At 42.6% G+C, this 26,825-nt stretch overlaps 1 protein-coding gene across 1 annotated transcript in view; it reads left to right on the forward strand.

The window, feature by feature from the left end:
- The window catches only part of LOC121445086 (glypican-4), a 114,577-nt gene extending 87,941 nt beyond the window's left edge, over positions 1-26,636 (forward strand). The window contains exons 3-9 of the mRNA XM_041647091.1: positions 4,326-4,717; positions 15,827-15,992; positions 21,452-21,582; positions 21,673-21,819; positions 23,587-23,723; positions 24,266-24,441; positions 24,534-26,636. Of these exons, the coding sequence (XP_041503025.1) occupies positions 4,326-4,717; positions 15,827-15,992; positions 21,452-21,582; positions 21,673-21,819; positions 23,587-23,723; positions 24,266-24,441; positions 24,534-24,736 (1,352 nt within the window). The 3' untranslated portion in view covers positions 24,737-26,636. The remainder of the gene's footprint in view (positions 1-4,325; positions 4,718-15,826; positions 15,993-21,451; positions 21,583-21,672; positions 21,820-23,586; positions 23,724-24,265; positions 24,442-24,533) is intronic.
- Positions 26,637-26,825: the final 189 nt, after the last annotated feature.

Raw genomic sequence — 26,825 nt, forward strand, 5'->3', positions numbered from 1 at the left:
GGGACATATGGGAGGGCTTGGAGTGAGGAAAAGGAAAGGGAAAATGATGTAATTATACTATCTTTTATCTTAGAAAAATTAAATAAAATATCCACCTTATTAAAAATGATCCTCCTGGAGAAGCTTTAATTCTAGAGGAAATGTTAAGTACGTAGTGTTACACGACAGTAGTATGGAAGCACTGGGCTGTCAATCATGTGGCCATGTGAAAAAAGACAAAGAATCCAATAAGCTTTTGGTACTTCCAAGTTGTGGAGTTACAGATAATTGGAGTCTTCTACATACTTGTCCTAATTTTCAAATTGCTCTGGCGAGAAAGATTCTGTTCAGCAAAAGAAGTACTTATCTTGATGAAAAAAAAATGAATGCTGATTTTGTTAAATGATGTTTTTCTTTGACACTGTTCACCTTAGACAATTTGGGGGGATAAAAAAAGAGGTAGGGCATTGAGGCCTCCGGATGAAACCGAGTGAAAGAAGTAAGACTCTTCTGTACATGGGAAGGAATACCATTTTTTTCTGATTATAAAATACTCCTGAGGACAACGGAGGAAGAAGCCCTGTACACTGTTGTAGGGTCAGCATAGCGACTATGGAATGGAGTGGAACTATGAATTCTAAGAGTAGCCTGCTGACTGTGAAGTGGAGATCATCTACCATGTTCTACTGCTGCACATAGAAGCAAAAGAAATGAGATCAGTCTGGCAAAGTCACAACTGCCCACACTGCTGACAGTGACCAGGACTCAGAACCCCACTTGTCTATCAACTGACTAATGGAAGAAGACAATTTGATGTTCACACACAGAATGCTATTCCACCATAAGAATGAAATCCTAGCATTTGTGACATTGTGGAAGTACTACATGAGGCTTTAAAAAAAAAAAGAAAGAAAAAAAAACCCACCGAAGTTGAGAGTAGATTCAGGGACTGGTGAGGGGTATTAGGGAGGAGAAATGGGAAGAGGTTAATCCTTGGTTAAATATTATAGTTGCTTAGGAGGAGAAAGCTCTGCTGTGCTATTGCCAAGTAGGTTGACCATAGTATGTATCTCAAAATAGAAGAGAGTAATTTGAATACACTTGCAAAAAGGATTGACAGGAGTTTAACGTGACAGATATGTTAATCTCCCAAGTTGATCATTGTCTAATGGATTTGTGAATCAAAATATTAATCTTACCTCAAGAATGTGTGGAAATGTTATGTGTCAGTCAAAAATTTTACGTCATTGAAAATTTTGAGGGAGCAAAAATTGAAACATTGAAAACAGTCATCTTTGATCATCAATATTCCTCCATCACCACTGTGTTTACTTCATCCTTTTTTTGTGTGTCAACACAGAACACACAAACATGCGTGCAATTAGAACCACTAATTAAATGGTTTGGTGCCATGATTTTTCTTGATATGAGATCATGAATATCACATAATATCCTGTTAAGTGTTGCACGCAAAATATAGCATGGAGATGATTGTTGTGGCTGCTCTAGCTTCCTAGCTTACTTGTTTATGTGGGCCCAGAGCCGTCTCTGGGGGCCCATTGGATGCAAAGTAATCTGAGAGTGCTCAGTTCAGCTGGCTAGCTGCGGGACAGTGGATGATGCCAGCAGAAGTACTAAGTATATGGTACTGAGTTTGAGTCCCTGGCAACTTAGCTAAACTCATGGTCCGTGAGAGAATAAACACTCTATTTTCTCCCTAGGAGAGGTCATTAATAAAATTAACCTTGGAAAGGGAAGACTGATCCTTTGGCAGTGCCCCCTAGCACTCTTTGATATGCTAACAGCCCCAAAGGAGGACTGCAGCTGGCAACTGGCTTGCTAACTTAGGGGCAGCTTAGTAATTTACTATCCGCCGCGAAACAGGAGTTGAGTATGTGACCTTTTAGTGCCCCCATGCTCTTTCAGGTGCTCTCCAGGAGTGACATGCCATGGCAGAGGAAAGTGTCTGCTGTGGCTTTCAGACTACTGAAGAGGCTGGAGTAGACAGTCCCAAGCCAACAGGTCCCATCGTCAGGAAGAATTTTTTTGTTTCTCCTTTTCCCTCCATTTGTAGACGCCCAACTTAGCTGTTCTTCATTACATACTTGCTCGCAGCGAGAGACCGGATGGATGACTCCTTCAGTTTGCCTAACAGTTAGAAGAGGTTGGGCTGTAGCACTTTAAAAAGAGGCTTCTGAGGAATTTAGTTGCTGTGATAACTTAGTGTTGGCATGTCACACTAAGGCTGTGAGATGCAGCGTTTATAGTGAAGGAGGAATTAGTGCTTATGTATAAAAGACAGCTTCCTCATAATGTAAACGCGCGGGGCTGATTTATGGCACCGAACAAATGGATTGAATAGAAAGAGCTTCTACTCTCTCAAGGTCGTGGGTTCCTTCTAGAATCCATTCTAGCTCATTCATCAATAGCCAGTTGATTGTTTATATAGAAGGAACTAATGGTATTTAATAGCACAACCAGAGTTCCTTTGACCCTTTTCAAGAACTTTGGATGTTTATTTGATGGAAGACAAGTGACTGGCGATAGAAATTCCAGAAGCACATGATGTCCTCTTTTAAAAGGCAGGATATTTACATAGAATACTTTGATAGGACAACTTTGGCTTTCCACTCAGGTTTTTCCCATGTTAAGCCAGTACTTTCTACACTGGAATAATTGAATTTTAGAGCTGAGAAGTGTTTATAGTCCCCAAGCTCAGTTCTTACACCCACCAGGCCTCTGGGAAATTGAATAGTCTGCAGCTAAAGTGCTTGGGAGGAAGGAGGGAAGAGGCCCCAATTCCTAAGTTTCAGCTGTGTGCGATGCTTCCAGCATTCTGCCTTCCAGGTAGTGTAAACTCTCTTCCCATGGCTGATGGTGTTTCATCCCTTAGTTTCCACCCAGTAGTTGCTTCCAGTCTCGTGGATGTCTGGGACGTTTCACAACCTTGGGAGGTAGAGCTGTTAAGCATTTCCCTTTGGATAAACAGCTCCAAGTTTTATAAGGCTATAGGCCTTCTCAGCGGACCTCCCAACAGCTTGACCTTCATTTCTGTTCCCCCCAGATGGATTATGTTCGACATCATTAGGCAAGACATAAGCCAGTCTGTTAAAAGATGTTCTAAATGGTTGCTGGCATCAATTCTAGGAGCGACGATAGCGTCACTCCGTGTATTATTAGTAGTGCCTGTGTATATTGAGCATGACTTTGTGCCAGCATTGGCCATGTGGGGTGCAAGAGAATGGCCTGTTTTGTAAACGGGACGTCGGAGGCTTTTATTTTCTCAACCATGGCATGTAAACCTCAAAGTAGGAGTCTTAGGCTTTCCCCACCGTTCACACTGCTTGAGGCTCGTAGCATATTATAGTGCTGAGTTCTACTCCTGAGCTGTGGCCAATTGTGAACTCAGGGAGTTTCGGCTGCTTGAGCCTCACCGCATGTACACTGAAGCTTCCAAATGGGGAATTACAGAAATAAACCTGTTCACAAATGCTCGGTTACCGCCTCCTCTCTGACGTTCAGACAGCAGGAGCTTCCCGGAAAGCAGACTCTACAAGCAGTTGCTGGATAGGCGCTCTAAGTTCCAATTAACTCAGCCTCTGATCAGTGGGAACTCTGGTTTACACCACCCTTGGCTGCTTCCCTTAGCCAACTCTTATATTATAATTGGTTTCATTAACGATTATGGAGGATGATTGCTATGTGTCTTGGCCTAGGCAGGTCTTCTTCAGCAGTTAGGATCTGACCATGATCCTGAGGAACAAGAATAATGTCATGGATGGGTGGGGCCCGGATGGAGACAAGAATTGCAGCTCTCAAGAAAGTTGCTGCAAATGATGGCTGTGACCCCATACCTGAATGTATATTGCTGCTGCTACTCTTTCCTGGCTTACTTCCTTGCTCATTTGTTTGTTAAGACAGTCTTGTGTCTAGCCTCAACTTCACTGGGTAGCTGAGATTGGCCTTGAACTCCTGATCCTCCTGCCTCCCAAGTGCTGGCATTACACGCCGTTGTCATATCCAGCCTGCCGTTTTTGTTGAGGGATTTCAGAATGTTGTACTGATTACTGAGAAACTGCTGATTTAAATTTTCCTTCTCGTTCTCTATGAGAAAGAATGATGTTGTGACATAGGCTTCCTTTCATGACAAAGATTTGAGATGCAGACCCCTCAGAAGCGGTGCACTTTCCTACAGACATACTTTCCAGCTGAATGTCACAGTTATTTTCCAGTTTTCAAATTCACCTCACTCAGCTATTTAATTACTAGAAAACAGCCTTTCTAAACTACTAGAAAACAGCCTTTCTAAATGTTTTCTCCCTCCCTTTTTTGGCTTTTCTTTTTAGAATTCTTCAAAGAACTACTTGAAAATGCAGAGAAATCCCTGAATGATATGTTTGTGAAGACATATGGCCACTTATACATGCAAAATTCAGAACTATTTAAAGATCTCTTCGTAGAGTTGAAGCGCTACTATGTGGCGGGAAACGTGAACCTGGGAGACATGCTCAATGACTTCTGGGCTCGCCTTCTGGAGCGCATGTTTCGCCTGGTGAACTCTCAGTACCATTTTACAGATGAGTACCTGGAATGCGTGAGCAAATACACAGAGCAGCTGAAGCCCTTTGGAGATGTCCCTCGGAAACTGAAGCTCCAGGTTACACGCGCCTTTGTTGCAGCCCGGACTTTTGCTCAAGGCTTAGCAGTTGCAAGGGATGTAGTGAGCAAAGTCTCTGTGGTAAGTTCTCTGTGTGTATTTTGGGTTTTGATTTTTTTTTTTTTTTTTGGTTTGTTTGGTGTCAAAAGGAGGTTGCAGAAAGATTAAAAAACAAGTCATTGGGGTTCGGTTGGCTTACTAACAATCTTTTCTTGGTTTCTCACCTCCCACATTTTGTCCACACTCTTTAGACTTAACTCACCAGTGCTAGGGCTAGATTTCTTTTTGTTTGTTATTTATTTTTTGTTTCTTGAGACAGGGTTTCTCTGTGTAACCTTGGCTATCCTGGAACTCACTTTGTAGACTGGGCTGACCTTGAACTCACAGAGTTCCACCTGCCTCTTTCTCCCAAGTGCTCGGATTAAAGGCATGCACCACCACCACCAGGCTAGGATGAATATCTTTATATATCATTGTTATTTTCTAGTTTCCTTGGTAGCCATTCTTAAGTGGGATGCACATTGACTCCAAAGTCTTAATTTTAAAAATAATTTTAACAACTCATTCCCCATCTGTTTTTAGTTCTTTCTCTTTGTGCAAAAGAATCCTCCCCACCTCAGGCTCCACACCTAGTTATTTTGGATGAGCATGTTTGAGCCCACTAGTTGCAATTAGGAAATCATTAGTATCCATGGGCATTTGTCCTTATTATAAAGTGTGCTCAGAGCTTTCATGACAATTGCTGTGCACTATTCAGGTCATGATGATCATGACTTTGGTTCGAGAATTACCAGTACAGACAATACTATTCTAATACCTGGTAAAAATGAACCTCTCGTAAATTAAATGAGTTGACATAGACCAGGATTTTTCAGATTGTACTCCATGGAGGCACCTTAGAAGGGTCTTCATGAGCCTCCGTGAGGCGAAGCAAAGGGGACTTTTATATTGGTTTAAGACTGAGTTATGTGCTTTAGCTGCCATAGAGAAGCTTTGCTCTCCTATATTTCCTGCAGTAGAATTCAGAGCAAGATTTTAAAGTGGGAATGGTTCACTCTTCAGTGACATTTGCAAGTTTTTAGTTTCTGTAGCTCCGGGAACAGAAGCCCAGGGCCATGCAGATGTGTAGCCAGTGCTCTTCCTTCTGCTGAGCTGTGGACCTTAAGCTCCAGAACACTTGTGAAGGATCTTGTACCACTAGGCTTACTTGAAGCATTTTGGAATTTGGGACTGCAGAAGGTATTGAGTGTTCTGAGCTTTATGACTGATGTGCGAGGACCCAGCTCACTGTGGATGATCCTGCTACTCTTGGGCAGGTGGTCCTGATGGTGTAAGAAAGCAGACTGAGCAAGCTGTGGACAGGAGAGCAAGCCAGTACGTAATACTCTTCCATGGCTTCCCCAGTGTGGACTGTGACCCAGGGTATGTAAGGCAAACTTTTCCTAGGTTGCTTTTAGTCATGTCTATTACAGCAATAGAAAGCTAACTTCAGACATCTTTTATGACTTAATACCAGGGAAGAAGCATCTATACTGGAGCAAAGTTATCTTGGTCAGACTGCTCTTTTCCTTTGGCTCCCAAGTGGGTGGCCAATTTGTTAGCCACTGTTAACACTGTACACACTGTCTGTGTGCACAGATAGTGGCTTTTGCTTTTGTCATTTAGTTGTTTTCATGATTAGACAAAAGGTCAACATGAAAACAGCCAGCAGATCAACGATCACAGAGTTCATCTTAGAGTTAGGATGACCAGGTCATTTATTATCCAAACCAAGGCACTTACTGTCTAAACCAGCAGATGCGTATTAATAAACATAACCAGGCAACAGGGACCACTAACTGTTAATGAGCAACCAAGTGCACAGAATGTACCTGCCACCTTAGTTGAGAGGAAGCCAGTGTTTACCAGAGGGAAGCACATGAATCTAAAAATAGGATGTTACAGAAAGTAGATGCTGATTATTGGGACTTAGGAAATAATATGTATTGTATTCAATTAACTGATTCTCTCCTGTCAAGGCTGTAAATTGTTAGGAATTTCTTTGCAGTATACTTTTGCCCACCCTCTCCTTCTTCTTCTGATTCCTTCATTGTCTGTGGCAAATATTTGGTGGGGCATATGGATCTAAGGTAGTTAGAAAACTAATCTCAATGCTGTACTTCTGTCAACTGCAGAAATCATTTTTAATCTTGGAAATACTTAGGTCTCAGTCTGGAAGTAGTCCACCGTTCACAAGTCTTCGAGGCCCATGCCATTGGCATAAAAGTTCACCTGACACATTTGCCCACTTTTAGCAATTCTTCATGTTCATCCTGAGATGAATGGGCAGGAAGGAGTTAATGCGTGCTGTAAATGCCTGTATATACATGTGGACCTGTGTGCTATGTGTACATTGTCCAGAGAAAAATAAGAGTGTACATACCGCCCTAAGCAATTGTTTGAAAAAAAAACTTTCTTTACATTAACCAAATATAGGTACTACTGTTAGTTGGGCAAGAAGAAAAGCTACTTTTTAACGTAATTTCTTAAGGTTTTTTGTTGTTGTTTCAGAATTGAGCTCTCTTCTTTATTCATTTTTTTTACTTATGACTTCCTAAACGTTTATAGTTTAATGCGTATATAGTGAATACAAGATATATCCTGTAATTTACACAAGGCAAAATTATTTGCCAGTTGGTTAAAAAATATCATCAAGCTACATTAAATGTTATGCTTGTAACTGGAAAATAAACAAATACATAAATGGATTATTTTGGCTTCACTATTGAATAATTTCCCGACTTAAGGACTGATTTTAAAACCACAACCTTCAACTAAGTTGGTTTGTAGTATTTGAATAACAATAGTAAAACACATATGTATTCAATCAAAAGAAGGCAAAATTAGAGTTGTATCAGATCTATCTCATGGGATGTCTCTGTGTAGCAGTATGCCAGGTATTGTTGCAGACTTGGGAAAATATTTACTGGATTAATGTTTGAAGTGTAGCTTCCAGTTAAGTGGAATTTAAACGTTTGCTCTATGGGGAATGTAGTAAATGACCTAACTGTTAAAAATGTATATTTTAAACCGAGTAAGCAGAAAATTGATATGATTAACTCATAATTTGGTTCTCTACCAGTTTATATATTGTTCTCCTTGGAAGGAGAACAATTTAACATGTAGTTTTATGGTACTTCATAAAATCAATGTCCTCTAACCTGAGAAAAAGCCTTTCAGAGTAGGGAAGCTCTTTGCCAACTGAGGTGATTCAAACCACTGGCTACAAAGAAATCTTTAAAGGCAAGCTGCAGAAGCATCCTGGCCCTTGGGGCTGCTCCCTGAATTCTTGCTTAACTCAGAGGTAGTCTCACTTTCTCGTGGGTAGATACCTTGTTTTTCCAGCTTTCTTTTGCACCTCCAAGATGAACAGTGATTTGATTACCACAAAGCCATTGAGAGGGCCGTCAGTATCAGCAAGCTTTCCTTCCTCCCAGAGAAGAGCGCTGCTTGAGTGAAGGACTCGTTCCTTGTTCCTTGCTTCATTTCATATTCGCTGGACCCAGCAGTCTCAGCATACTCCTTGGAGCCTTAAGATCCCAACTGCAGAGATACCCTCCCTCTTCATTAGAAACAGACGGTTCACGAATAGCCTGCCGCTACATGGCTCATGATGCATTTTTGTTAGTTACCTGCTTGTAACAGTAGTTTTGCCTAGAAGGGTGGAGTCTATTGTGGTGCTTAAGAAATGCACAAGTGGTTACATGCACCATGAAAATTAATAGCTCTTCTGCCAAAGAGGTACATTCTCATGGTTTCAATTAACACTGGCATAATAAGACTGTGTCTACACCCGCACCCCAAACTACAGGGGCTATAATTAGACAATAGTGTCTTACCATCGAGGTCTCTGAAGGACTCTCCTGCCTTTTAAGCCATTTCTGTGGATCCCTCTTTACTTCTAGCCTCTTAACGATTCTGGGTATTAGACATTGCGTTGTTTTCCCTACATCATTATAAGTGTAAATAAGCTTTTAAGAAACCGAGTATAAACTTTCATTCTACCCTCGTAGTATCTTTTTACTTAGACATAAAGGATAAAATTGCAAAGGGCTTGGTGGGACTGAAGATATGGTGGGGTCGGGATAAAGGTGTATGCCCGGAGGGTGAATGAGTGGAGATCACAAACACCCTTCATCAAGCCAGCTTCTGAAGGACAAATGCTGTATATTTGCTTTGTGATTTCTAGAGTTTATATAGATACTCTGACATAAAACTGCAATATAAAAGTAGAAGAGAAAAGCATCTAGAGGGACAGAAGGAGACTGGGAGGGAAAGGAGGGATAAAGGAGAGACTAGTGGGATGTCTGCTCGATGTGCTTGTATGAAAATTAGCATTAGGTGATAGTACCACACACAATGCCTAAAAGGAAATAGAGCAAAGTAGAAAAAGAACAAAAAATGTAGAGTCTTTAAGGGAGTTAAAATAATCATATTTTCATATATGAAGTATAGTAGTCCAGTGATTTCAAGAATAAGGCACAACTTCACATATTTGTATAGCCTCTATGTTATCTACAATGTGCCCACAAATATTCTTGAGTGAATTTGAGTTGATTATACATTATGCTTTCAAAATCTCCTTATCCGATCAGTAGTGAGAGAAAGTCGCACCTTCTTGGTATGTGTACTGAATTGAGAAGGACTTAGGAAACTGCTGACCAAACTCATCACATTCCACGGCAAGTGTGGGCTCCCTAGCTCCTTCTCTTACCAGAATTTGGTGAAATATTTCCTGTTGTTTTTATCGGGTGCTTATGTTACCAGGCAACAGATGAAAAGCTAGACCTTTTCTGTTTGTTTGGTGTGTGGCTGTGTGAAGAAGAAAAAAAAGCAGGCAAGTTGGGAAGCGAAGCGCAGCAACAAATGCATGCTCAGAGCTGGAATAAGCTACAAGGCAATGTGTTTCTAACTTGAGGGCAGCCCGCTGACTGCCATTGCAGTGTAATGTGGCTGAAGGCCCGCTCTGGATTTCTGAAATGAAATCCAGGCCGTGGGAAGAGCTCCATTCTAGCATTTTTCTTTTTGCAGACTGCTCACTGGAGGTTTTAATGTGGTGCTTGGAAAATGCGGGTTATTTGGTAGAAAGGCTTTAAAAAATAGGCTTTCCAAGGGGACTTTTCTATAAAGGCTTTTTATAGCAGATATGGCATACAGATGTCATAATGCATGTATATACTCGGGAAGGCTGAGAGGAGGGGGATTACTGCTGTTTCCTCCCTCCCCTTCCTCCTCCTTTTCCTCTTCTTCCATCTCTTCCCCATCCTTTTCAGCTCTAAAGATGGAACCCAGGACGTCACTACCCCCAAGCTACACACCCACTTTACAATGGATACTTTTTTCCTCACATCATGCCTCCTGATCCCACCTAACTCCCTACCCCCGCCCAGAATAAAACAAAATAAAATTTAAGAGAAAAAAGGGGGGAAAGGGAGAAAGGGAAAATCTCACAAAAGCTGCAGCATGACAGAGTGAGTCATTCATTTTTACATGTAGGCGTTCATTGCAAAGACTCACTGGTCTCTGGTACACCATTGACGTTGTTGGGCCCTCACTGAGACTCTGTTACTACCCTGTGTCATGGACCTCCTACAGCCCAGAATCTACAGGGCCAGCTCCCCCACTTTGGAGCTCATCACAGATGGGGTGAATGTTCGGGTGGGCCATCACACCTACATCTTCAGGGTCAGTAAGGTGTAGGGGCCGCTCTCCTAACTGCAGCAGCAGCAGCTGAGGAGCAGGGACAGCTCTCCTGCTCTTTGGGACCTCAGGGCCAGTTCTCCCAACTGCCTCTGGTATTGGTGGGTGGAGTGGAGGGGCATCTCTTGTCTATGCCGCCACTGATGGATGAGTAATGGGGACAGCTCTTCCATGCTCACGTCAGGGCTAACTCGCCCACACCTCCGCCGACAGGGTTGTCTCTTTCCTGCTGCCCAGGTGAAGGGCAGGGTCTGCTCTCCACAATGGGTACTTTGAAAAGAAGTTAAAAAGTAATTCAATGTCTTCCCCAGTGACCCTTACTATGGTAAATTCTGAGGTGTTTTCTAGAGTTGCCTAATACTGGAGAAAATCATTGGTCAGTTGTGAAGGATTTTAAGAGTCTTAGAAATTGGATATTCGTGTATTGGGATTATGGGTCAATTGTTCAAATTGATTTTGGTGTTTGAGTTAATACAGAAATATTCAGTCCAGAAGCAAAAGTGGACACATGTTCTCACCCCTCCATAAATAATGTCAGCCCCTTCTACCTTCTCTAAGGCCTGTCTGTTCATTTCTCTAGGAATTCATTATCTCTGCTGCATTTAGCTGCAGTTCTTTGAAAATTTCAGAACTTGGGTAAAATGTGAGTTGTTTGCCCAATTTGTTTGGTTAAAGGAGGGGCTTCTGTGGTACTAGGGATGAAACCCAGAGCCTGTGCGTGCTAGGCAAGTGTTCTATCACTCAGCTGCACCTCCCAGTCAAGGGAAGTCCTCTCGACCATGTCCATTGGTGTTTTCTTGAGCCTTTGAACTCTTTGTGAGCAGGGCTGGTGAGTAATACCCTGTAATTATATCTCCTTTCTCCTCCCTCTAGCAACTGAACAGTTTTAAGGCATGGTGCTGGCACTCAGTAAGGCATTATTATTTCATTAAACAATATGTCCTCTCCTCCAAGTATCTAGTATGCATTGCTCCATGTAGTCGTGTCCTAAATTGCCCTCCTATGTAAAACCTGATTCATTTCGCCAGTAAACATGAAATACTGCACCTTATAGTTAGAAAGTATCGAGCCCTGTAGTGTGTTTACTGAGTGTGCAGATAGTGTGTGAGGTCTAGGAGCCCCTGTGTTGCCCTCTAGTTTCCTATAGGCTATGATTCCAAAGAAGCCATGTAGATAGATATTCACCAAAGCACCTGGGGCATAGTACTTTCCTGGCACGTGTGAGACCTAGATTTGATCTTCATCACTGAAAAGAACATTAGACATCAACGAAGTTACCTACGTGTGCTCTAGAACCAGACTACCTGGGTCCAAAGCTCAGCTTTCAGCTCTGACCTGAAGACCTTGCGTGAATCCCTGAATATTTCTTGGCCCCCTTCTACTTCACCTCTGAGATCAGCTATTAGTGCTTGCCTCACACAATTGTTTTGAGGGTTAAATGAGTTACTACATGTCGTAAGGCCCTTAAATAAGAACCTGGCATACCTTAAGTATTCCATAAATGAATCCTATGAATCAATAAAACCCAGCAAAAGTCATGTGTGGTTAAATTGGTCATGAAACAAAATATTTTTTCTTCAATCTAGATTTCAAGACCCTCTTTAGCTAGAGAGATAAATCACTTAATATGTGCTTATCCTAGTCTTATAAGCCTGATGATCTGAGTTTGATAAACCCACATTAAAAATGCAAGGTATAGCCGGGAGATGGTGGCGCACGCCTTTAATCCCAGCACTTGGGAGGCAGAGACAGGCGGATCTCTGTGAGTTCGAGACCAGCCTGATCTACAAGAGCTAGTTCCAAGACAGGGTCCAAAACTACAGAGAAACCCTGTCTCGAAAAACCAAACCAAAATAAATAAATAAATAAATAAATAAATAACTTATTATTTATATATATATAACAAGATGTGGCAATATAGGCTTAGAACCCCAGCTCTGGGGATAGGGAGACATATGCATTCCTGGAGATTGATGGCCTGCCAGCCTAGCCAGTTAGTGAACTGCAGGCCGGTGGGAGCCTGGTATCTTAACAATACAATAACATCAATAAATGAGGTGGGTAGTTCCTGAAGAAGTCAAGGTTGATTTCTGGCTTCCACATGTGTGATTGCATTTGCACACATACTACATTCGTTCTCATTCTCTTTCTCTCTCACACAAACTCTTCCTTCAATGCCTCTTCAACCATTTTCCACTAGTCAAACTCATTGTTCAGACCCAGACAAGCACTCACTCTATTTTACACACACACACACACACACACACACACACACACACACACACACACACACACACAAAACTGCAAAAGCTAAATAAGTGTGTTCTCTCTGAGTGCTTTAAATCATTCTTTTTGTTCAAAGGTGGGGTGGAAAGGGAGGGTACATATAGTTTTCCTCTTCTGTCTTCATAAACTTTTGAGAAATAACTATATTCCTAAGATAAGTCTAAAACTTGTGACTTTTTTTTTTTTTGGTTTTTCGAGACAGGGTTTCTGTGTGGTTTGGGAGCCTGTCCTGGAACTAGCTCTTATAGACCAGGCTGGTCTCGAACTCACAGAGATCCATCTGCCTCTGCCTCCCGAGTGCTGGGATTAAAGGCGCCACCACCACCCGGCACTTGTGACCTTTTTTGAAATACAATCATAAAGCTCCGCCCCATTCTTATCTCAGCACTAAGTATTCTGGGAGTGATTAACATCTGGATTCAGCAGACCCAACTGAATAAAAGAAAAACAACAGCTCTTAGTCAAGACATATGCACCAAAATGACCATTGGATTGAACATTTTAAGTGGTATGCTGTACCATAGAGGATAAATACATAACTGGAGATTAAAGACCTTGGAGTATATTGCTCTTTTAATTATTTCCCATGTGGCATGAGCTGCTACATGCTTTGGAACTTCTAAAGTAAATCTACTTCAGTATGTAAGTTGTAGAGAGATTGAAGGCAGCAGTTGACTCCGATGGTCACCAGAGAATACAATGTAAGTGGATTGGATTTTATCTTTTCAAAAAGGTCCCAGGGCTGGCTGTGGTGGCACACAGCTTTAATCCTAAAACAAAATATGACTTTATGCACTGTATCTTTACCTGAATATTTTGTTTACTTCCCAAAGGTCTGTTCTACCTTGGGATTTTCCTTTGTTTTCTGTAGAGCAGGTTTCATATTCTAATACAGCAAACTAACGTCATGATCCCAGACACATGTTAAATGCTGAGTATCCACATTGACAGTTTAGCTTTCTACACTTACTCCACCAGGACACCGCTAGCTCTGAAGAATAATGTTCAACATACCAAGTACTCTTCTGGAATTCTCCTTTCCTTCCCCTCCCCTCCACCTGCCTCTCTCTCCTCTCCGCCTTCTTTCATTCCTCCTCTCTCATTAGCAGGACCTCACCCTTTTTTTCCGGGCTGACTTACTTGCTGTCCTTCTGCCTCCGTGTCCTACGTCTGTGATTTGAGGCGTGCTCTAACACATCTAGCTGTATTGTGGGGTTTTTTATAAGTCATTTACATAACCTGTGTATCTCCTAAGATCCGGCCATTTAGTGGCCTCTCTAATGTGGACTGGAACTAAAAACAAAGAAGAAAATCAGCACGGCCTAAGAATAGAATTGCCTATCTTCTGTTTAGGATGACAGGAAGCGGTGACACATCTGGGAAATCCTAGGGACACGGTGTCTGATAAGGTGCATTACTGGAATCAAATGCAGCAAGGTGGCTGTCAGCAGGTTGTTTAATCTCTGCCTATAGTTTGCTTATCTCTCCAATGTGAGAGCAGCACCGCTGGTGTTGGGCTAGGCTCCTTCCAGTGCTGACTTCTTTGGTCCTGTGACTTGGGCTCCCTTCCTCTTTGAGGCTGCTTGTTCATCTGTAAAACGAGAGGTGAATGAGTATCAAAGTCCCAACAATGTGACTCCAAAGGAATGAACTTTTAGCTATCCAGAAAATCTAGTTATCCAGAGAGGCCATTCCTTAAGGATATTGGTTAGCCAGAACTTTACTGTACATTAATACACAGTTAAAGAGACTAATTTAATGCTTAGGAAAACATTTGGGAATGGTTAAAACTGTGGAAAAGTCCTAACTCTTTGTAGAGAATGTTGACTTTAGTGTATACAATTACCATCTTGTTGTTGCACGCTTTTCCCCTTTTACGCTGGCATTCTGTTGGGAATAAGCCAGAGAAGGGTGTGCGTGTTTGTGTGTGTGTGTGTGTGTGTGTGTGTGTGTGTGTGTGTGTCCACATGTACCAGATAGACAGCACCATCCTGTTCCTGTTCCTAAGGGCTCTGTTGATAAGTGATATCCAAAGCAACACACCAGAGCAGGTGACATCCATTGCCAGCCACCCTGCATTCCAGTATTTGCTCCCTGCTGTAGTATCTGCTTCTAAAAGCCTATGCTTGAGGAACTAGTTGCTGATGAGAGTGAAGAATGCACCAATCCTCTGATAAAGGCTCCAAAAGAGAAGAGGGCAGAGAGAGTAAGCCAGGAACTTGGAGTTAGCCGCCAGCATATGACACCTAGCTGGGATCCTTTCTTACCATTGATGGAAATGAAGAATGGGATGGAATTGGCTCTTTCATGGTCCTAAACAGTTTCATCCGACCCAACAAGAAAGATGACAGTAAATGCTGTTTATCTTAGAGGGTGGCTAGCCTAGTCTGATTTGAGTAGTGATTTTATCTTTGCTGTTTGACTCCTATAGGGTCTCCCGGTTTCTGCTCAGTGTCCAGCCCTTCTAAATTCTGACCACATCCACACACTCCTATGCCACATTACTGTCCTAGATTCCTCCACCTTCTCCTAAGAAAATACAGGCGCACCATTCCATTGACGTCCCTGAGATGATCTTCATTTACTTCTCCACTGAAATCTAATAACTTTCTCATAACTTAGCAGAAGCCTCATCACTTTGATTATATGTCACAAAAGCACTCCATACTTGAAACCCTGCAGTGTTTAAAGTTACTCATCTTGCCCTATAGAATGCATGATCTTCACCTTCTGAATGGCTTTTCGATGTTGAACAAAGTATATATGAAGTATCCTTGGGAAAGATACTTGGAGGTTAACGTGCAAAGGGCAGTCTTGGACTCAGTATTTGAATACAAGTTGTACCTATGTCTCAGTCTGGTACTGAAAAGCAGGGATTGCAGCAAGGTCTTGAGGTCTACCATCAGCAGCGCTAAACGAAGAAAGACTAGAACTTACATTGACCTCACTCACCACACCCCTAACTCAGCTTTCTGGCACCTGTCTTCCACTTGTCCAATTCTTATTCTAATCCACTTCCATGGGAGTCCAGCCTCCTAATTGAGAACACTCTTAACTCATCCCGAAGTTCCCGGATGATCCTCCAATGTCAGTTGTGTCTCCTTTAACCCAACTGTGGCTTTCTTTCTTTCTTTTTTTTTTTTTTTGTGTCTTGTCACACATTAGGTGAACCCCACAGCCCAGTGCACGGAAGCGCTGCTGAAGATGATCTACTGTTCCCACTGCCAGGGCCTGGTGTCTGTGAAGCCCTGTTACAACTACTGCTCTAACATCATGAGAGGCTGTTTGGCCAACCAAGGAGACCTCGATTTTGAGTGGAACAATTTCATAGGTGAGCGAGTCATTGATGTATTTGTTTTACTAGCCATGACTCCACTTCTTGCCACAAGGACTGTTGTAATTGCCAGCTCTGAGATTTTTCCTTTCGTTTTAATGGGAAATGTTTGGCAGAGTTCTGGCTGTGCTGCGATCAGTACTTTGAGGTAGTAAAATCAGCACTGCCAGTCAGTGTCCTCTTGAACTACTGGTGGCATTGCAGAAGACAGTTAGATGCACTGCTTTGAATGCAGCAGGAGGTATCTTTTTGATATTTCCTGTGAAATTCTCAGGTTTAGCACTCATCCTAGGTCTGTTCATGTTCACTCTGATGTACAGTCTTCACAGAGCTATGAAAGGAGCTTTGAAGATTCTCTCTTGGGCTGGGCAGGTGGTCCGTTGGTAAAGTGCTTGTTTTGCTAGAACAAGGGCCTATGTTTGATCTCCACAATCAGAAAAAAAGCTAGGTGTGGTGGAGCACTGGTAATCCTAGGGCTTGGGAGGTAGAGACAATCAGCCTAGCACAAGTTCTGTGCTCCAGGCCAGTGAGAGACCCTTTATCAAAAAATAAAAATTAAGGTGACAGTACCATTCTTAGGGATCCTGATGTTAGCCTCTGGCACAACCCCTGCCCCTACACACAACCTCCCCCCAACACTATAGTCTTTTACATCTTTTACATGTCACCCAAATCTTTGGCAAACTGACCAGATGCCCATTTCACCATCAGATCTGAAGAACTCTGATGTGGAAAATTACAAGATTTGTTTTCGTAGGGTCTTAGCCCTGGTAGAGTCCTCTTATGAGAGTGGATGTTGAGTCTGCTGATTTCTGCCAATTAGGAAGCCATTACTAGAACCCAGACAGCACTGCAAACCGTCTAGGTTCTGAGAAGGCCAGTTATGATTTCGGGGAAAAACATTAGCCTGATTTAAAGAGCCTGCAGCCTTCTACATTAGTGCCCATTGTGCACGCCACTCCTGAAACCTCCCTGGCCGCTATTGAGGTCACAAAGGCCAGCATTGGTGGAACAGTACATACATGCTTCAAGAGTACCAGTTCATTCTCATCCCCCCAGTCACATTTGCAGAATTGCACATTGAAATGTCTTTAGAGGAAGCAAGCTTTTGCTAAGTCTTCCATATCATGGGAGCGTGCATGTAATTTGCTGGCTCAGTTTTGCTTTAGTTTGTTGAAGGTTTAAATTTTTTTGGAGTAGAGGAAATTGGAGTAAGAAGATACATTTTAGACTGAGCGAGAGTGAATTGCCATATTAAGTCTGGTTGAAAGTGCATCAATAAATTGGGTCCCACCAATTCTTAAACACAGAGACTGGGAGAAAAAGATGTAAACATTACACTCTGAAGCATACTTGTGGCCTAGATAGCTCAAAGCTGTGGGAACCCTGGGAAACAAATCTTTTACATACAGAAAAATAGAATCTCATGAAAGGGGAAACATAAACACAAGTGGTGTGGCGTGCCCAGAATGAAACCAGGGGAGAAATGAAAAATGGCCTATGGAAATAAAGACTATGGTATCGCCCTATCTCACTAAGGTCATCCTCTTCCTCCCCTACCCCAATTATACCCTCCCCATAGCCAGTTGAGGAGTTTGTGATTCATTTGCTTTTTCTTCTTAAATTGCGGTTTTGGGTTGGTTGATGTTTTTTCTTCTTTCTTACCATGTAGCCCACACTGGCCTCCAACTCACCCTCCTAGCCCCTGCCTCCGAATGGGTGAAATTGCAGGTGTACTGTCTCACAGGTAGCTAAACTTAGTTCTTAAAGAAAGACAGTGGGGCTTCCTAGCTTTTGAACATAATAGGCTTTTCTCTGAGGCAAGCATGCCATACGAAAAGCTTTGGGTGACAGTGAGTTTTACTTCCTTTTCTACCCAGGCACCCTGAGGGCAGTGCAGGGACAATTCCACCTTACGTTCTGTTATTGCAGCCTGTCCAGCAGCAGCCACTGCCAAGGTCCAATCACAGCCTTGTACCAAAGGCCAAATTCCTGCCCATCTTGTCTGCGACCCTCCAGATCCTCAGTATATCAAAACCATACTCGGGCTGACCTGATTAATCTTCAGCCTTCAACTGTTGCTGCGCTTCTTATAGTGTATTTTTAAAATTACATGTGCTATCTGTGAAGAAACGGAATTAAACCCAAGTGAAAATGGATCGGATTTTGGAATTGATTTTTCTGCAGCTATTTTAAATGATGCTCTTGGAGTGACGTAATATGCAGTTGTATGTCAGCATCATTTTTAATGGAGACACTACCCTTTATTTCTAATGAAGCTGATAGAAAAGGCCAGACGTAATAGACATGTTAATCTCCTGTTCTTTTTCATGGATTTTTCACAAGGGTTTAATTAATCTCCTCCACGGTTGTAGAATTCAGTCCCAATTACATGCCTGTGCTGTAAATATTCATATTCTCTCTCTCTCTGGAATTTTTCTTTGCTGTGTAAATGACTGTGCAGTTACTGAGTAGTCAAAGATTTGTTTCATCCCTTTGAAAGTCACATCTTGGGGTTAAGTTGGGAAACTGCCTTCAGCTCTTCAGTCAGGTTGGGAGGCTAAAGATGTGGGTTTCTGATTATTTATTGGAGACACAATGAAAAAGTAATCACTTTCCCTAGTGAGAACGGAATACTTTTTCAACACTGTTTTTTTATGAGCATACATTAATTATATATAATAATGGGTTTCATATGATATTTTCATACATGCATATAATATATTTGATCAGACTCATCGCCATTACCCTTACTTGTCTCCTCCCACTCCTGCTGATTCCCAAGAAAGGGATGCTTTTCTGGGTGAATTGGGAGGGGCCCCTTAAAACCAGTGTGTTGAGCTGGTCCTGTGGTTGGACCAGACTCGAGACTCTGTTCTCAAAACGAGCAGGCATTTTCCAAATCAGCCTTGTTGCTGGGTTCTCCGTGTTTCCGCAACGGCATCTGCCTATCACCACAAGTTCTAAGTGCTCAAGTCTTGTCAGCCTTCCTCAGGACTGGTCTAACTTTGGGTCCAAATATGGGAAACCCCTTTGGAAACTCAACCTTTAAAAAATGTCTGCCTTTCCACTACCACCAAAAGAAGCTGATTTTCAGAGAATCATAAATTCTTCACGTGCTGTGTCTCTCTTAGCATTCAATTGACTCAGAGCCAACCCTGTTAATGTCACATGTTGCTGCCCATGGGAATTTAGTATTGGAATTGCTGACGGGGACACCAGCCAGTTCCTGGCGGAGGCAGGAACAAGTATGATATCCCAAGCATATGAGAATTGTGGCCTCTGTCAACCACAAGGAAAATAAAATACCAAACCAGCCCTCTTTGGTATTTCTCTGGGGGACTAGTGGCGGCTGTTGAAGGGGCGGTGGCTAGCCAGTCCTGACTTCCTGCAGGGTTCCAGGCAGCTTTGGCTTTGGTCTATGAGCCACAGGCAGAATAGATCCTCAGTCACATTCTTCAGCTATGCGACACGCAACGCCATGGCACCGGCCCCAACAAAGGCCTGGGTTCCCTCTCCATTCCCAGGCCCTTGTGTATGGCCAGTGGCCCTGAGTTTACAAAGACGCCAAACAGCCAGAAGAATTGGGGTTTATGTTTCCTTTCAGGCTTTCACAAACACATTAGGGATCGATTTGGCCTGCCTTTCCTCACCACTAGGGGAATAAATAGGTAGAAAATCCATCCCGCCCCCCTTCGAAACCTCTGCAGTTGGGAAGTTTGTTATTTATTCATAATATTTTGATTTGGTGCTCACGATTTCTTGGCTTGTGAAAGAATGTGCCTTCTGTATATGGTGGTCCCTCTGCTTTGACAGTGACAAACACATTTACACTGTGCTCCGCTTGTTTGCAAAAGTCGCCTTTCTCTAGCACATCAAAAGCATTTTTCCCCCCTCTCTCCTCTAGTACAATGGCATATTCATGCTTTCAGCCTTTACTTAAAGGTTAGAGACATCATTTTATTGGTGCTTACTTACTGCGATTACTCTAAAGCATCACACTGCACAGGAATCTGTTCATGGTTGGCGGCTTCACACTTTCTAAAGTGGTGTGTAGTACTTGTTCTAGATTGAAAGTGAAAAGTTGATAACCAACTTTGATTTCATCTTTAGGATGATGCTTAAAGCCTTTTCCCACTAGAAAGCTTAGGTAGCAGCTCAGCTGGGGTAGCAGCTGAAAGAGACACCCGGCCTTCTGAAAAGGGACACTCTTTTTTCGTTCTTGACATTGAAGTACCTATAGGAGTAGACAGTGGGGATCTAACTTATGGAGTGTAAAGGAGAAAACACCATTTAAAGGTTAACTATTGAAACCCAGCTGCTAAGAGCTCGCATCATGCCTCCAGTTGGTTCCCATCACCCAGGGCAGGTGCCTCACGATCACTTGTAACACCAACTCCAGGGTATCAACCAACTGTGGCTTCACAGGCACCCACTCCCACTAGCACATGCCCACAGACAGACAGACACAAACGCACATACGCATACACACAGCAATAAAAAAAATAGTTTTTCAAAAGTTTACTATGTGTCAATAATTAACCCATCCCCTTTTCCTCCGTTTGGGGGGGGGGTTCATTTCCAAAAGTTCTTCTAATTTTGTACAAGTTATCAGGCAAAGATACCAAATCATAATCCCCAAAAGCACATATGGGAAACAAATAACAGCTTGCTTTCTTTAAGGAATCCAGCACTTGCTAGGAAATGACAGGGTCCTCAAAAGTCTACAAGTGACTTCCAGATATCGGTGAAATGGACAATGTTTGGCATTGTGTTTTGTCTCGTGATTTCACTGGTATCCCCCCAAACATGCATATCACTACTAAATCAGCTGAGGCCCTCGCATTTGAAAATGGGGTTATCCTAACCCCAAAGTGGCACGCCTCAAAGTTTCATCATTTGAAGACATTCGGATTCCCAGAACGCTTTCATTTCTATTATGCAACTGTGCAAGCGAGGATCTGCAATGTCTCTTTAAAAGAAGTGAAAGAAAAGAATCGGTATGCCAGGATTGTAACTGATTTACGATTTCAACTCTCGTCAATGGAACCTGAAAGGAAAAGATGCCAGGGAAGTGTCTGGGAGAACAGGCATGTTCCTCTGTCCCTAGCCAGACTGTCAGCTGGGTGCTGGCTGACATAAGGAAGAGTGAGTTAGCCAAAAGATGGGCGATTCCCGACTGAATTTCCATGCCCTGGAACAAAGCATTCATCTGGCTCCTTCATACTTTAGCGAGCTGCTGAGACGTAATGTGTAGATACAATTTGAAATTATAGAAATAGCTAGAAAATAAGAAAAAACTGGGGAAAAAACTGTGTATTATCTCCTTCCCCCTCTCCCTTCCCCTCTTCCCTCTGAAAAAAAAGCAAAGGCAATAAAACGATCGGGCTGATGGTCAAATCTGAACTAATGATTTTTCTGTCTATGCTGTATTGTCTTTCTCCAACGCTTACTAGACGCTATGCTGATGGTGGCAGAGAGGCTGGAGGGCCCCTTCAACATTGAGTCGGTTATGGATCCTATCGATGTGAAGATTTCGGATGCTATCATGAACATGCAGGATAACAGCGTCCAAGTGTCTCAGAAGGTATTGCAGGCGGGACGCTGGGCAGGACAGCGAGACACGCCCTCTGCCTTGTCCTCTAACATCCCTAATACGAACTCACTTTCCCTGTAGGTTTTCCAAGGCTGTGGGTCTCCGAAGTCTCTCCCGGCTGGCCGAATTTCTCGGTCCATCTCTGAAAGTGCCTTCAGCGCTCGATTCAGACCTTATCATCCAGAACAACGTCCAACCACAGCCGCTGGCACTAGTTTGGACCGACTGGTGAGTACTTTAGCAGGAATGGGTGTGTTCAATGGTAACAAACTCCAAACATTTGCTCAAAAAATGAACTTTTAGTTGGAAGGCATATATGTGTGAGTCTTTTAGGTGTTTAACTTTTTAATCTTCTTGTATGTGGACGGCAGTAAATGTGCCTCGTTTTCTGTCTCGGAAAGGTCCTATATAGTCGAGGAAGTGGGTTGTGACAAGTTGCATCTCCAGACTTCTCTCCAGTGCCATTGTGAATTTACTGAGCATCTGTTATACCCGCCGCTAGGTTATACACAAGGGGAAGCTCAGGGCAGTAAGAAAGGGCCTCGGACTCCAGAGACCTCAACAAAGGGAGCGAAGTGCCAGTCTAAGCTCTTCAGTAAGAGCCAAAGTAATCTCACAAGTAAACAACCTAAAATCCTGAGTTGATTTCATGTGATAACATTTAACTTGTTAACTCTGTGCGTGGATTTATTTTTTTGACCAATAAGGTAAATAATGCCAATTGCAAACATCTTCACATTATCAGCACCATACCCAAAATACGATCCACCTTGTATTTAAGGAAGCAAAGAAGTATCTGCCGAAGTCCTTGTTCAGGTAGAAAGGACGTCTTTGCCATTGGCTATTCTTTCCTAATCACCTTTTCAAAGGAAATTTCTTCATGCAGTAAAACAACCTTGGTTCAGTTTGTCTTCGTTGGGTTTTAATTTATTTTTTTTTTAAAAAAACCTTCCATGGTGCCTTTTAGTATATAGGATTTTAAAGAGAAGTGGGTTGAGGGCAGAGTGACATGGTCTAGGTTTATGTAAGGTCGAAGTTGATGATGGTAGGATAGGAGAAAAATTTAGGCTATAAACAGGTGATACACGGCAATGCCCTATGGCAGTCTGGGAGTACTAGTGCTGTAGTCGGAGGGAACCTAGAGCAGGAAGCCCGACAGAACACTGATGTGAAAAGAAGAATAAAGCCAGTGAAGTTTTCCTGTGTGCTGGATGCTTGATTCAGACCAGGAAAGCCTGGGGTGGAAAGACTGTGTTACAGGCTGGGATGCCAGTTACAGGAGGAAGTAAAGTAGACAGTGGATCCAGGATCCAGGCATCTCCTTTAGAGTTTACACTTGAACTATTAATTCCTCTGAGTGACTGTTTATTTCTTGGTATTTTCCTTCGGTCTGAACTTGAAACACTGAGTTGCATATAATCTAGAAATGATCAAAAGGCACATCCATAAATAGGTTGGGGTTGGCTTAGATTTTAAGATGGATTTAGGTCAACATTATTTTCTTGCGTTTTTTTATTGCTGTTTTATTTCATGTGTATGGACGTTTTGCTTGCATCTGTGTGTGTGTGTGTGTACCACTTGGATTCCTGGTTAAGTGTACAGTTCATAAAAGGGCATCAGATCGTCTGAAACTGAAGTTATAGATAGCTGTGAGCTAGCAAGTGTGTACTAAGAATAAACCCTTGTCCTCTCCAAGAAGAGCAAATGCTCGTAACTACTGAGCCCCACTGTTTGTTGAGAAAGTGTGTGTATATATATATATATATATATATATATATATATATATATATATATATGATGTGTGTGTGTGTGTGTGTGTGTGTGTGAGAGAGAGAGAGAGAGAGAGAGAGAGAGAGAGAGAGCGCCAATGAGTTTACTTCAGGGTCGTGTACAGAGGCAAGGATGAGTGTTATTTGCAGCCTACCGAGTGCTGGGATCATACGTTGTAGTTTTGCATTTCTACATAGGTGAGCCGTTTTTTATTTTCTTCCTTAGGTTACTGATGTCAAGGAAAAACTGAAACAGGCTAAGAAGTTCTGGTCCTCTCTCCCAACCACTGTTTGCAATGACGAGAGGATGGCGGCAGGGAATGGCAATGAGGATGACTGCTGGAATGGCAAGGGCAAAAGCAGGTCAGCCTCCCCCGAGGGAAAGAGCAGCTTCTTCACTGTGATCTAAGTGAAGCAGTTCACTGTGGCTAGTGATGCTACAGAAAGTTTCTAGGTGCCCTTAGGCATGGGCTTTGGCATTTGGGTGTTCTAAAAGGCACCCAGATACTTACAAAGGACTGGACTTGGCAGTAGTTCTACCCCGGTGCTAAGGACTTTTAAAAACATTCAGCGCCCGTGGCCCTTGGCTCAGGGTCCTGGCCTTCTCGAAGCACCACTTCTCAAAAGGTCACATTCTCTTTGATGAGTCCATGTATCCCACCCTGGCATACTCTGTGACTAAGATAAGCACCCATTCAGAGGGTGTTTTTCTTTGCCAGAACAATCGCGCCAAAAGAGGTACAGAAACTACACAGTCCCTAGAGGGAGAAGGAACAATTCGAGTTGATTGCAAATGGAAGAACATCTACTCCACTATGCTGGGTGGAGATGCTAACATTCAGCAAATCTTTGCTCGCCTACATTTACTTACTGCTCATTTCAATGGAATCATGTCGTACTTTCAGGTACCTGTTTGCAGTGACCGGAAATGGATTGGCCAACCAGGGCAACAACCCTGAAGTCCAGGTCGACACCACCAAACAAGACATGCTGATCCTTCGTCAAATCATGGCCCTTCGGGTTATGACCAATAAGATGAAGAATGCTTACAACGGCAATGACGTGGACTTCTTTGATATCAGTAAGTGTTGGTGATTTTGACGTGTGGGGTTTGTTCTTTTCTGACCTGATGAGATGACATGTCCTGAAATCTCTGTTCTCTTTTCAATGTAGGTGATGAAAGTAGTGGAGAAGGAAGCGGAAGTGGCTGCGAATATCAGCAGTGTCCTTCCGAGTTTGAGTACAATGCCACTGACCATTCTGGGAAGAGTGCCAATGAGAAGGCCAACAGTGCCGGCGCCCATGCTGAGGCAAAGCCCTACCTCCTCACTATCCTCTGCCTCTTGTTCTTCGCTGTGCAGAGAGAGTGGAGATAATTGTCAAACCCTGAGTAAAAGTGTTCATCATCAGAGAGTTCAAAGGCACCAGTTCTCACTTTTTTTTTTTTTTTACCATCCTAGTGACTTTGCTTTTTAAATGAATGGACAGACAGCAACTGTACAGTTTTTACGATGTGGCCACTGGTTTGAGCAGTGTTGACTTTGTTTTCTCATTCAGTTGGAGGGGACAGCAGGGACTCCTGCATTTTAAGTTTGTTCTGCTCCTTCAGAAATCGTGTTCAATGTGGCTAACAGTGTAGGTACAGAACCTGTAGTTAGTTGTGCATTTGTGATTTAGCACTCTTGTTTTGTTTTGTTTTTTTTTTCCGCTCATTTTATTTGTGGGGCTTTTCTTTTTGAATTATGATCTCACCTTGTTTCTCCCAAGAAAACCAGGCTCCTTTCTTGGCATGTAACATGTACGTATTTCTGAAATATTAAATAGCTGTACAGAAGCAGGTTTATTTATCATGTTATCTTATTAAAGGAAAAAGCCCAACAAGCCGTAAAATTTCCATTTATCGCTCTTATTTGAACTGCCTTGTCTGGAGAAGTGGAGGCAACTTGGAGGCTTCTTTTTTCTGTTTGTATTCAATTAGGACAGAATGTGGAGCCACAAACAGGCTTCCGAGCCACTGGTCAAACTGAATTCAAACACCAGTCTAAGAAGACCGTTAGACCCCACTCAGAACTGGGTGCTAGAAGAGACCCATTTGGATTGAGCGGAATCTTGAATTCTTGAATCCACCCATACTCAAAGTGTACCCGATCCTGGAAAATAAAGATTCTTGATGTAGGTGCCCTTGAAAGATGAAAGGCACTCAGGGTGCCCCACTTATCCCATGTACACTCTTGGACTTAGGGGGTATATATTAAAAACCAGGCAGCTTAGGGAGCCACCGTGTACCAGTTTCTGTATCCATGCTGACACTCTAGTCCTTTATCCCAATGGCAGTAGCAGGTGACCAACAATCTCATTTGTCCCCACCCCGTGTTGGAGGGATCCAGATTCCTGACCCACTGACCACTCTGGGAAGAGTGCCATAAAAGGGAGCTGTCTGGCAGCTAGCCAGAACTGGGGTACAGCCTGGGCTCAGGGAATAGCTGTCAACACTCAAGCAGAGTTTTTGTCTGTGTGTATATGTTTGCATTTTGTCTACTCCAGTTTTGAAAAGAGTGTAAGGTGATCTAATTGGATTATTTTTTCTTTCTCGCCGCTCACTTTTGATCAGTTCAATGAAGGACCCAGACTGATTTGCAGCCATCTGCTATTGATCCTGCCCAAGGAGCCCACTGAGAGGAGAGCTGGGTGTCCAGATTTTTATATGCTATCTTTTTGTGGGAGGAATGGGAGTATATAGAGCTAAGAAGACCTCATCTCCTAGGTGGCCCTTAGCCACATAGGTGCACTAGCAAAAGCCCTAACTTGTCCCAGGCCAAAGACTTGTCCACTGCCTTGCCCCCTTGGAAGCCCTTTTCTTGTATCCAAATGACCAGTCAGAAAACCTGGAGAAAGTAGCAGATCATTTCAAAATGACTTCTCAAAAGTCTTCAGAAACACTACCACTGTGCAAGGTTCTTCTGCTCTCTAAATCATGAAGATGCCAGAAGCCCATAGACAGGTTGTTTTGTGTTATTGTTCAGTCTTCAGTTATAAGAGGAAAGCTCTATTTTTATATTGAAACATAATTACTTGATAGCTCAGGGTCTACATTTCATTCAACTTTTTACACCAAATTCTTCAGAATGGTCAAAATGAAATATTGGGGGCTGTTGTAAACAGAGGCTTAATTTTAGTATAAGTAGCCAGTTATTTATTAAAGCATGATGTTAATAAAATAGGCATATTCTGGCTGGTGTGGATAAGTGTTTTTTTTTTTTTTAAAGCAAATCACAGGAAATATAGCTAGCTCCACTTATACGAGGAAAAGTAGACTGTAAATCGCTGGGCTGCCTTCTGAGAACTTGGAAACTGTGCTGATAGTTAGTAAGCACCTCAGTTGTGAGGAATTTCCTCTTTAGCTTAGACTGCTATTACTTTTACTTGGTAGAAGTGAATCTGGTCTCCGAAATATGGCTCAAAGAT

This window comes from Microtus oregoni, unplaced genomic scaffold (genome assembly GCF_018167655.1).
Source record: "Microtus oregoni isolate MIOR12 unplaced genomic scaffold, Mior012 000156F_ref0000345, whole genome shotgun sequence".
Taxonomy (NCBI): domain Eukaryota; kingdom Metazoa; phylum Chordata; class Mammalia; order Rodentia; family Cricetidae; genus Microtus; species Microtus oregoni.